The 11414-nt window shown below is 45.4% G+C and overlaps 1 protein-coding gene across 1 annotated transcript; it reads left to right on the forward strand.

The window, feature by feature from the left end:
- Positions 1-450: 450 nt before the first annotated feature.
- Positions 451-11045, forward strand: LOC129836034 (uncharacterized). Its single transcript, XM_055901781.1, has 2 exons — positions 451-2672; positions 2793-11045. The coding sequence occupies exons 1-2, from the start codon at positions 451-453 to the stop codon at positions 4735-4737; spliced, it is 4167 nt and encodes a 1388-aa protein (XP_055757756.1). The 3' UTR covers positions 4738-11045.
- The last annotated feature ends 369 nt before the right edge of the window (positions 11046-11414 follow it).

Consider the following 11414-nt stretch of genomic DNA (forward strand, 5'->3'; position numbering starts at 1 on the left):
CCACAAGGAAAGGCGGCTGTGTTGTCTGTGGAGATGAAAAGCATAGAGAAAAGATCTTCTTTTGCAAGCGTTTCAAAGAACTGAAGCCGGTGGAAAAGTTGGATGCTGTAGAAAAGCTGGGGGCCTGCAAGAGGTGCTTGGTCTGTCATGGAGAAGATGATGAATGCAAAGACACTTACCTGTGCAGGAAAAGAGACTGTAAGAAAGACCATCATTTCTTTCTTTGTCTGAAGGGAGATTTCAAGAGAAGTGACTCAGACAGAAGACAATCCAATGTGAGAAGGTATACGCTTACAGAGGAGCAGGAGGAATTGGTATCTAAGCTCTCCCCAGAGATGGCAGAGAAATTCAAGAAAGCATTCACCAACGCCACTGCGAAAACAAACTGTGTCAAATAATCAGCTGGGAGTGACTGAGTCAAGTGCAGTAGAAGAATTGCCAGTTATTCTAATGCTGCTCAAGGTAACTGCCAATGCAGGACAAAGAATTGGAACCCTGATCGACTTGGCATCGGACACAAACTACATCACTCACAGAGCTGCCAGAAGATTAAATCTTCGAAGTGAAAACATCACTTTAGTCGTTCATGGAGTCGGAGGAATGGCCATGAAGGTTAGAACCAGAAGATATCTCCTCAGAGTGAGGGTCAAAACGCCCATAGGCGCGGAAAGAGCTCATGAGCTTATCTGCTATGGTTTGAATGAAATTGCCAACGTCCACAGAGTCATCAAACCTGAGCAACTCAAGAAGTTCTTCCCAGAAGTCAATCTAGGAGATCTGAGTAGACCAGAGAGTATTGAGCTACTGATAAGCCACCGCGAAGGAAGACTTGCTCCGCAAAGAGTGAAGGTAATTGGAGACCTTGTCTTGTGGGAAGGTCCGCTAGGAAAGACTGTTGGTGGAGCACATCCAGATCTGTTTGAAGAAGTGGATATAGCCGCACACAGGTCTGAAACACACTTTGCTCGATCCATGAGAGCAACCGCTGTCAAGTATCAAGAGATAGCTAAGCTGTTCACAGCTGAAACCAAAGGAACAGTTGCTCACAGAGAGTTCTTGGATTGGTGGAAGTGGGACAGCATTGGAGCAGCTTGCGACCCAAAGTGTGGAGGATGCCGGTGCGGCAACTGTCAACCAGGAGGCAAAGAAATGACTCTGAGTGAGGAAAGAGAGCTGGAGATCATAAGGAAAGGCCTCACCTACATCAAAGCAGATGCTCACAGTGATGAACCCCACTGGGACACAAAATACCCCTGGATTCAAGATCCAAGTTCCCTTCCTGACAACAGGAGTGGGGTGGAAGCCACCTTCTTGAGAACAGAAAAGCAACTCAAAAAAGAGCCAGAGTGGAGAATAGCATACACAGCTCAATTCCATGAAATGGTCGAGAGAAGAGCAGCGAAGAAACTCACCAAAGAGCTCATTGCCAGCTGGAAGGGGCCAGTATGGTATGTCAGCCACTTGGTGGCAGCAAACCCGCACTCTCTCACAACACCTGTGAGACTGGTATGGAACAGCAGCCAGAAGTTTAGAGGGGTCAGCATGAATGACCTTCTGCTGAAAGGGCCTGATGTCCTCAATCCCATCCGAGCAGTACTACTCAGGTTCAGGAGAGGCGTCAATGCTGCCCTCGGCGACATTAAGAAAATGTACAATTCTGTGTGGTTGGAAGACCTGGAGATGCACCTCCACAGATTTCTCTGGAGAGACACTGAGGAGGAAGAGATTGAAGAGTATGCGATCACCAGAGTCAACATTGGCGATCGACCAGCAGGGTGCATTGCGCAATTGGCTATGAGAGAGACAAGCAAACTGCCCATGTTTGCTCACCTGGAGGAGGAACGTAGGATCCTTGAAGAGGATACCTATGTCGATGACATCCTGACTTCCCATAATGACTTGCAAAAGCTGGACCAGAACACCAAAAGTGTTGAAGAGATCCTGAAGGCAGGCGGCTTCGTCCTCAAGCCCTGGGTCCGGTCAGATCAAAGTGGGAGGCAGGAGATCGTACCAGGAGAACAAGGAGCGCAGTCAAGCACAGCACTCATTCTCCCAAACCAAATGAGGGAAGGATACAATAAAGCCCTTGGAGTTGGATACCTTGTTGAGGAGGATAGACTGTACCTCATGACTTCAATCAATTTCTCAAAGAGGAAAGGGAAAATGAGAGTCGGCCAAAATCTCCTTGATGAAGAGGTGAGAGGGAAAACTCCAAACCCACTGACGAGAAGAGAACTGCTGAGCCAGGTAGCTAGCCTGTATGACCCAATAGGCCTCGTCACACCTGCCAAACAAAAGGGCGCCATTCTTTTCAGAAAGGCGTTTCAGGAAGCTGGAGGCAAAACTCTGAACCGAGACACTTGGGACAAACCTTTGTCTGAAAATTTGAGGGAAGAAGCCATCCAATTCTTTGAGGAATACACACGTCTTGGCCAAATCACCTTTCACAGAAGCCTCACACCAGCCAACTGGATTGGAAAACCATGGGGAATAACATTCTCTGATGGAAGTGACAAGAGCTATGGAGCCGTAGTGTACTTAAGATGGGAGACCCAGCAAGGCATCAAAGTCAGACTGGTTGAATCCAAAGCAAAGCTCACACCATTGGACCAAAAGGGAGAACCAGTAAAAGCTGAAATCTGCGGTGCTGTCTATGCAGCACGACTTCGAAAGTACGTTGAAAAGCACAGTCGAATAGAAATTGAACGATGGCTCCATCTACTGGACAGTCAAACTGTGTTGGGAGCAATCCAGAGAGACAGCTATGGATATCAAACTTTCTTTGCAAATAGAGTTGGAGAGATCCAGAAATCCACATCCATAGAAGACTGGTGGTGGATCCCAGGAAGCCTGAACAGTGCTGACATCATAACAAGAGGGGCAGCCCCAGAAGACCTCCAGGAAGATTCCATGTGGCAGGATGGACCAGCATTCCTGAGGAAACCTGTGAAAGAGTGGCCACATAAGTCAGCCAAAGAAATCGCTGCGTATGCCAAGGAAGGTATAAACAAACTTCGAAGGAAAGCTTTCTCAGCAGCACTGACCAGAGCGCAGGTCAAGAGAAACCAGAGTGATACACAGCAAAATAAACCAGATGAACCTAAGACTCGGATCCGAAGATCACCAGCCGGCTCTGCGGTAACAAAACTGATTGACATCAGGAAATTCAGCAATCTGACCAGGCTGATCCGAGTCATTGCCTGGGTTTGGAGAGCCGCAACGAGATGGAAAGAAATGTTAACCAAGAATTCAGCCTCAGATAAACCAAAGTGGGAGGACGCTCTTTCAACAAAGGTACAGAGGTACAGAGCCAAACAAGCTGTACTCACTGTCGGGGAGTGTGAGGATGCACTAAGAGACTTGTTCCTTGCAGCTCAAGAAGGTATAACCTTTCAAGATACCACTCTCAACAGACTCGCTGTTTACAGAGATAAAGAGACTGGGCTCTTAGTTTGTGGAGGAAGGTTCCAGATCTTTGATGAGGACGAAACTGCCGTACCAATTCCACCATATGAGGCATGGATATCCACTCTCCTAGCTCAAGAGGCCCATGGTGCAAATCATGAAGAAATAGCAGGCACACTCCTCCGGATGAGGAAGAAAGCCTGGGTGATAAAAGGCCGGAAGCTGGCTAAAAAGAGAGTTGACAATTGTGTGGTGTGCAGAAAGGCCAGGGCCAGAAAGTGCCAACAGATCATGAGTGACCTTCCATCCGAGCGGATAACACCAGCCAGACCATTTGAGTACACAACAGTGGACTTATTTGGACCGTATGAAGTCAAGGACGAGGTGAAAAAGAAAACCAAGCTCAAGGTGTGGGGTATTGTCTTCTGTTGCATGGTATCCAGAGCTATACACACAGATGTTGTCAGTGACCAGTCGACGGAAGGCTTCCTACTGGCTTACCAAAGATTCACGGCACTGAGAGGGCACCCAAAGAAATTGTGGTCAGATCCTGGAAAGAACTTTGTGGGTGCCAGACCTGCCCTCAAAGAACTCTACATCTTCTTGGATCAACTAGGTAAATCTGAGCTTGAAAATGAAGCTTCCAAGCATGGGACAGAATGGAGCTGGAAAATCCACCCAGCAGACTCCCCTCACAGGAATGGAGCTGCAGAAGCAGCTGTTCGTACTGTGAAGCGGGCTTTGCACAACCTGGGAGGAGAAGGACTCTTCACATGGAGTGAGTTTCAAACATTTCTCTACACGGCTGCTAACCTTGCCAATGAGAGGCCCATAGATGCAAGAACTCAAAGCCGGGAGGACTGCATAGAATACATCAGCCCAAATTCCCTTCTGCTTGGACGGATTGGACCCAGAGGAGATCTTGGATGCTTTGATTTTGAAAGCTACCCATACAAAAGATTGAGAGCGATCCAAACAGAAGTTGACCGGTTCTGGAGGAAGTGGAGTCAGTTAGCTGGGCCCAATCTATTCGTGAGGAGTAAATGGCACACAACACATAGGAATGTGGCTGTTGGAGATGTTGTCTGGCTGGCTGACCAAAATGCCTGGAGGGGTCACTACAAACTAGCCAGAGTCATCAGTGTCAACATTGACAAGAAGGGCATCGTCAGAGATGTGCATGTCAGAACTTTTCCCAGCTACCCAGTCCCAACTGTGAAGCCTGCTCAAGAGAAGTCAAAGACACTCTCAACTAAAATACCTGCTACAGTTCTTCATAGGGATGTCAGACGCATCATTGTTATACTTCCTGTTGAAGAAGGAAGAGCCTGATAGCTGAAATCGAACATGCCCCAACACAGAGGTTCGTGTGACCTCCTTCGGTTCAAGAACCAGGAGGTCAAGTGGGAGGTGTTGCGTCAAAACAGAACACTCAAAACATGAGCACAATGGCAGCTCTTCCTTTAAAGACCTCCAGGCCTCAAGAGGGCAGATAACCCAAAAAACACGGGTGGAACTAAAAAATTGAGCCAGGATTTCTGGAGGGACTACTTTTACATGCGCACCTGTCAGATAAGCATGGGTATGAAATGTTTGGTCCTCAACATACACACAGCTCATTGTTCAACCATAAAGACGCAACTGGTATGTAATGTTTGGAATTATTTATTATGTTGCATCCAGTGCTTAGCACAATTTACATGTTTAACTCTGGTAGGAATGTTGACTTTTGTTGTGGATATTTTCTGACTGCAGAAGTAATTGCTAGGGTGCTAGATTAAATTGTTTAAACGTTTACTTTATTCAAAGCCATGCTTTGTTGCTGTGTCATGCATTGTTTAGTGTAAAATAATGCATGTTTATTCTCTGTTTGTTTAAGGTTATCAACCTATTCCTAGTGCTATTCCTAGTGCTATTCCTATTGCTAGTGCTATTCCTATTCCCTATTCCTCTGTGATTCAACTACTCTATTCAACAAATCAACTATTTCAACATATTCAACAAATTGCATCAAAACCATAATAAAACACTGGAAAGGAATTGAGTTGTCCCTTTGCATCCTTCACGGGTTGAGCAAGCCGTTTTCAAGTTTGGGCAGAGCTGAAAATAATTATAACACCTAGACAACTTGACACATACCAAGCCTGGTCCCTTATCTCAGTGGTTGTCTCCCGCCGTCTCATGATTTTACCTTTGAGGATTATTAACGTACTAATTTACTCCCTTATGCTCCCGGGTGCTCCCTTATGCTCCCGGGTGCTCCCTTATACTCCCGGGTGGCGCAGTGGTCTAGGGCACTGCATCGCAGTGCTAGCTGCGCCACCAGAGTCTCTGGGTTCGCGCCCAGGCTGGGCTGGGTTCGCGCCCAGGCTCTGTCGCAGCCGGCCGCAACCGGGAGGTCCGTGGGGCGACGCACAATTGGCATAGCGTCGTCCGGGTTAGGGAGGGTTTGGCCGGTAGGGATATCCTTGTCTCAGTATGTAAAAAATGTTATAAAAATGTATGCACTCTACTGTAAGTCGCTCTGGATAAGAGCGTCTGCTAAATGACTAAAATGTAAATGTAAATGTTATGCTGATGTAACATTTAGACATCATGTATGTTGTTATAAGTTGAGTTTTTCTGTGAAGACCCTACTACAATAGTCTATGTTCGCTATGTTCCTGTTTGATTTGTTGTTTCATAAAAGTGTGTCAATCATAGTATGCCTAATCTTTACTTCCTACATTTCAAATCAACAAGGAAGCATATTTAAGAAGTGTATTGCTCCAAAATCTGCAAAATGTACATTTTCTTTGTTTAACAGTAGGCTAAATACAATGAACAGTACTTGAAACCGCATTCAGAATGCTTTTGATGTAGTGCAAAAGTAAGTGAATAAAAAACTAAGTAGTTTACACAAGAACTTCAGCCAGTTTAGCCAGTTTAGTCTTGTGACATGTCTGCTGCTGGTGTCTGACGTCCTGTTATGGCCTGGACAATCTGTCCAAATACAGCTATGAAGCTGTGAAACGAGGCGGTCTGGGCCATCTGAAACACCCTGGCTGTCCTGTCTGCTGATGCTGGGCCTCAAGTGTCTCCAGGTATGAGGCCTCGGTCTCCCTCATGAAATTCAGCTATTTGCTGGTTGTGCTCGCCGTGTGTTTTCTCGTCCCTGGGAAAATATACTGACCAAAAATATAAACACAACATGCAAAAATGTCAATGATTTGACTGAGTTACAGTTCATATAACGAAATTAGTCAATTAAAATAGATAAATTAGACCGTCATCTAAGGATTCCACATGACTGGGCAGGGGCACAGCCATAGGCCCACCCACTGGGGATCCAGGCTCAGCCAATCAGAATTTGTTTTCCCCCACAAAAGGGCTTTATTACAGACAGAAATACTCCTCAGTTTCATCAGCTGTCCAGGTGGATGGTCTCAGACGATCCCACAGGTGAAGAAGCCGAATGTGGAAGTCCTGGACTGGCGTGGTTACACATAGTCTGTGGTTGTGAGGCTGGTTGGACATACTGCCAAATTCTCTAAAATGACGTTGGAGACGGCTTATGGTAGAGGAATGAACATTCTATTCTCTTGCAACAGCTCTGGTGGTCATTCCTGCAGTCAGCATGCCAATCGCACACTCCTTCAAAACTTAAGACATCTGTGGCATTGTGTTGTGTGACAAAACTGCACATTTTAGGGTGGCCTTCTATTGTCCCCAGCACAAGGTGCACCTGTGTAATGATCATGCTGTTTAATCAGCTTCTTGATATGCCACACCTGTCAGGTGGATGGATTATCTTGGCAAAGGAGAAATGCTCACTAACAGGGATGTAAACACATTTGTGCAAAACATTTTAGAGAAAAAAGCTTTTTGTGCGTATGGAACATTTCTGCAATCTTTTATTTCAGCTCATGAAACATGCGACCAACAATTTACATGTTACGTTTATATTTTTGTTCAGTGTATAAAGGCAGAAGTAATGAGATGTGCAGTACAGGGATGATAAGGTACAGACTCCAAAGCAAACCTGAGGGCAGCCAGTGGAAGTGCAGTTTTGTTCTCCAACCAGGTATTGTTGCCTCATATGTATTAAATCTTATCCAGCAAAGGCCAGTGTGGGGCCAACCAGATCTACCAACCAGATACATAAATGATGCAAATAGTCATGGTCTTGGGTCAGAATATGATTCATTGAATCAGTTTGACATATAAATTCCTAGATCCACACCCTTTCCTTGAATAATGTTTAGGAACATAACCCTGCAATGATAAAAGCCTACTGTGGATGAGATTGAACTGTTTACCAACCGAGAAAGGACCTTTGGAGCCCTGCAACCCCAGGCGCCAAGGTTGTAGGAACATTGATTGTGTCGATGGACCCTGGGTGTCTGGGGGTGCAGGGCTCTAAGGTTGTAGGAACATTGATTGTGTCGATGGACCCTGGGTGTCTGGGGGTGCAGGGCTCTAAGGTTGTAGGAACATTGATTGTGTCGATGGACCCTGGGTGTCTGGGGGTGCAGGGCTCTAAGGTTGTAGGAACATTGATTGTGTCGATGGACCCTGGGTGTCTGGGGGTGCAGGGCTCTAAGGTTGTAGGAACATTGATTGTGTCGATGGACCCTGGGTGTCTGGGGGTGCAGGGCTCTAAGGTTGTAGGAACATTGATTGTGTCGATGGACCCTGGGTGTCTGGGGGTGCAGGGCTCTAAGGTTGTAGGAACATTGATTGTGTCGATGGACCCTGGGTGTCTGGGGGTGCAGGGCTCTAAGGTTGTAGGAACATTGATTGTGTCGATGGACCCTGGGTGTCTGGGGGTGCAGGGCTCTAAGGTTGTGGCTTCACTATTCGAGCACGCAGCTTCCTCTGAGTCCGTAGGTTCAGGAATGTCCTCTGAGAAGTCTAAGTATGTTTGTTTGTATAATGTAAAGTTGAATACTCCGGCTAACGTCAAACATGTAGCCAAGTCCACGACGTTGGCCTTCCATGGATGTTTTATATGACACGCTGAAGACATTGGTAGCTAGCTAGATAGTAATTTGTCTAAAAACAATGTATTACCGTGCTGATCATCGCTACTGGGTGTCATCATGGCTTCAAACATGGCTTTCTGGCTGTCTGATCCACTTTTGTTGTTGTGGTCTTTTATCTTTTTATATTCTTGCTTGAGTTTCTTAATTTTTTCCATGCACTGTTTTATTGACTGATGGATTCCCATTTCGGCTAGTGTATCCAATATTTTTTTGAAGACCTTTTTATCCCTGGTGGAAGAATCCAGTCGCCTCTGGATGCTGGAGTCTGCCCAGATACTCCAGAGTGCTTGGACATCTCCAACGGACCAATTTTGCTTCTTTCATTATTTGTTTTTAACTTAATAAGAGTTATTGGTTAGTGTAGCTTTACTAAGGTACATCTGTGGCTGGACCATTCCTAGACAGATGACCTTCTCTTATAAAAATGGAGCCAGTGACTTGTGTATGAGTATTAACAACATATGCGACACTGTGACATCATTGCGTGAGACCAATCATTGAGTACTGGCATTTGTAACCCCACCCACTGGCCAACTTGGTTGGAGGTCAGTACTAGATACTGGTTCTCAGCAGTGCAGGGATGTGAGATTTGAAGTGGCAATGTTTGATGGTAATGGGTTATATACTAACACATTTATCAGACACTTCCAGCTGCAGAGCTTCCTCCTCAGTCACTCTTCCTTGTAATGGAAATGCTGCCAATTTATCCCTAAATCCCTCCCTCCTTCATCTGCTCACAGCGCTCTGTGTCTCTGGGAGATGATGAAGGATGGAGCAGAGAAAGAAAATGATGACTGAAAAGTATCTCTCTGTGTCTCTCTGTGTCTCTTTGAGTCTCTCTGAGTGTCTCTGTGTCTCTCTGTGTCTCTCTGAGTCTCTCTGTGTCTCTGTGTCTCTCTGAGTGTCTCTCTGTGTCTCTCTGTGTCTCTCTGAGTCTCTCTGAGTCTCTCTGTGTCTCTCTGTGTCTCTTTGAGTCTCTCTGTGTCTCTGTGTCTCTCTGAGTGTCTCTATGTCTCTCTGTGTCTCTCTGAGTCTCTCTGTGTCTCTGTGTCTCTCTGAGTATCTCTCTGTGTCTCTGGATTGGAAAGTAAGAGATTCATGCATTAGCCTGGTGCCAGTAACCAAAAGGTTGCAGGATCGAATCCCTGAGCTGGCAAGGTAAACATCTGTCGTTCTACATCTGAACCAGGTAGTAAACCCCCTGTTCCCCGATAGGCTGTCATTGTAAATTCTTATTGGCACAACGCTCTAACCACTAGGCTACCTGCCACCCCTCTAGTGTGTACTTCACATGTGTTTGAGGTACTGGATGAGCAAGTCAGCACAGATGGTAGAGCTGCTGTTTGGTTACAGGTGTTTCAATACTGTATCATTACACACTGGTGACAGTTGGGTCCACCAGCCTAATAATTTCCACTTCCTGTTTGGATTTTTTCTCAGGTTTTTGCCTGCCATGTGAGTTCTGTTATACTCACAGACATAATTCAAACAGTTTTAGAAACTTCATAGTGTTTTCTATCCAGTACTAATAAGTATATGCATATATTAGCAACTATGACTGAGGAGCAGGCCGTTTACTCTGGGCACCTCTGTGCACCTTTCATCCAAGCTACTCAAACTGCCCCGGCAGCCACAAGAAGTTAATAAAAGCGAGATTACCTTCAATTACCCTTTAAAACGTACGGTGTAAATCCCCTGAACATTGAGTCTGCAAAATGAAGACAGCAACGTATCAGTGGATGTGTTTCAGTGTTCCAGAGAAGATGTAGTATACATAAAGACTGTTCAGTTCTAAAAGGCACATCCAGTAGTTCTAAAGCTGTGTGTTTACCTCTCCCAATGTGACACACACACACAGACACAGACACAGACACAGACACAGACACAGACACAGACACAGACACAGACACAGACACAGACACAGACACAGACACAGACACAGACACAGACACAGACACAGACACAGACACAGACACACAGACACAGACACACAGACACAGACACAGACACAGACACAGACACAGACACAGACACAGACACAGACACAGACACAGACACAGACACAGACAGACACACACACACACACAGCCATTCTGTGATTCAGAGAATACAGACTGAGAATTCTGGCTAAATAATAGATTTTTGCGCAGTGTTAAATGCTGCTTGATGTTTGGCTGTTTCAGGGATTATGATTAGATTGGTCTATGATTAGAAAACTGTTGGGGTGGCAACAACAAAGCCTAAGTAAAAGTCTGGACAATATTAAGTTTTCTATCTATTAGAACAAGAGGTGTGGATGGAAAACAATGAAAGATAATACAGAATAATACACAGTCCAGAGGTTATAGAAAAGGCTATAGAAAACCAATCAATATCAAATGAGTGTCGAGGAGATTGAGTGTGAGCAACAAATGCATTTCGTGATGGCTATGATGTAATTTACATTTCCTGTGTAATGACTAGGGAAGCAGCATGATACAGAAAGGTATTACATCTAGAGTGGGGACGGAGTCTGTGGGGAGTGAGAACTCAAGAGGAAGCCACAATATCATTACCCAGCAATTTTCTCCAGTCTCCGTCAGCGTTGATAGTTCACACAAATGACTAAATGACATTTTGGTTTCCTAACCTTATAAGCAGTCTATTGATAAAGTAAGACAGCGTTCCATCCTTGTCCATAGACTGCTTACTGGGTAAAGAAACCAATATGTCATTTTGTAATTAGGGTGAACTATCCCTTTAAGATGTTTTGAGTCTACAGTGTGTAGTGGGGAACGCTAGGTTGGCTCAGGGTAAGCCCCAAATAACATTTCTTCTCTCAGTTCTCTCTTCAGTTCTGCCCTGCAGGGGTAGGCCTACACCCTAAGGCAATACTAGGCAGACATCTCAAAGCCATGGATGGATTACAGTCAGTGCTATACACTCTTAGACAAAAGGGTTCCAAAAGGGTTCTTCAGCTGTCCCTATAGGAGAATCCTTTGAAGA

This window comes from Salvelinus fontinalis, chromosome 37, assembly GCF_029448725.1.
Source record: "Salvelinus fontinalis isolate EN_2023a chromosome 37, ASM2944872v1, whole genome shotgun sequence".
Lineage (NCBI taxonomy): Eukaryota > Metazoa > Chordata > Actinopteri > Salmoniformes > Salmonidae > Salvelinus > Salvelinus fontinalis.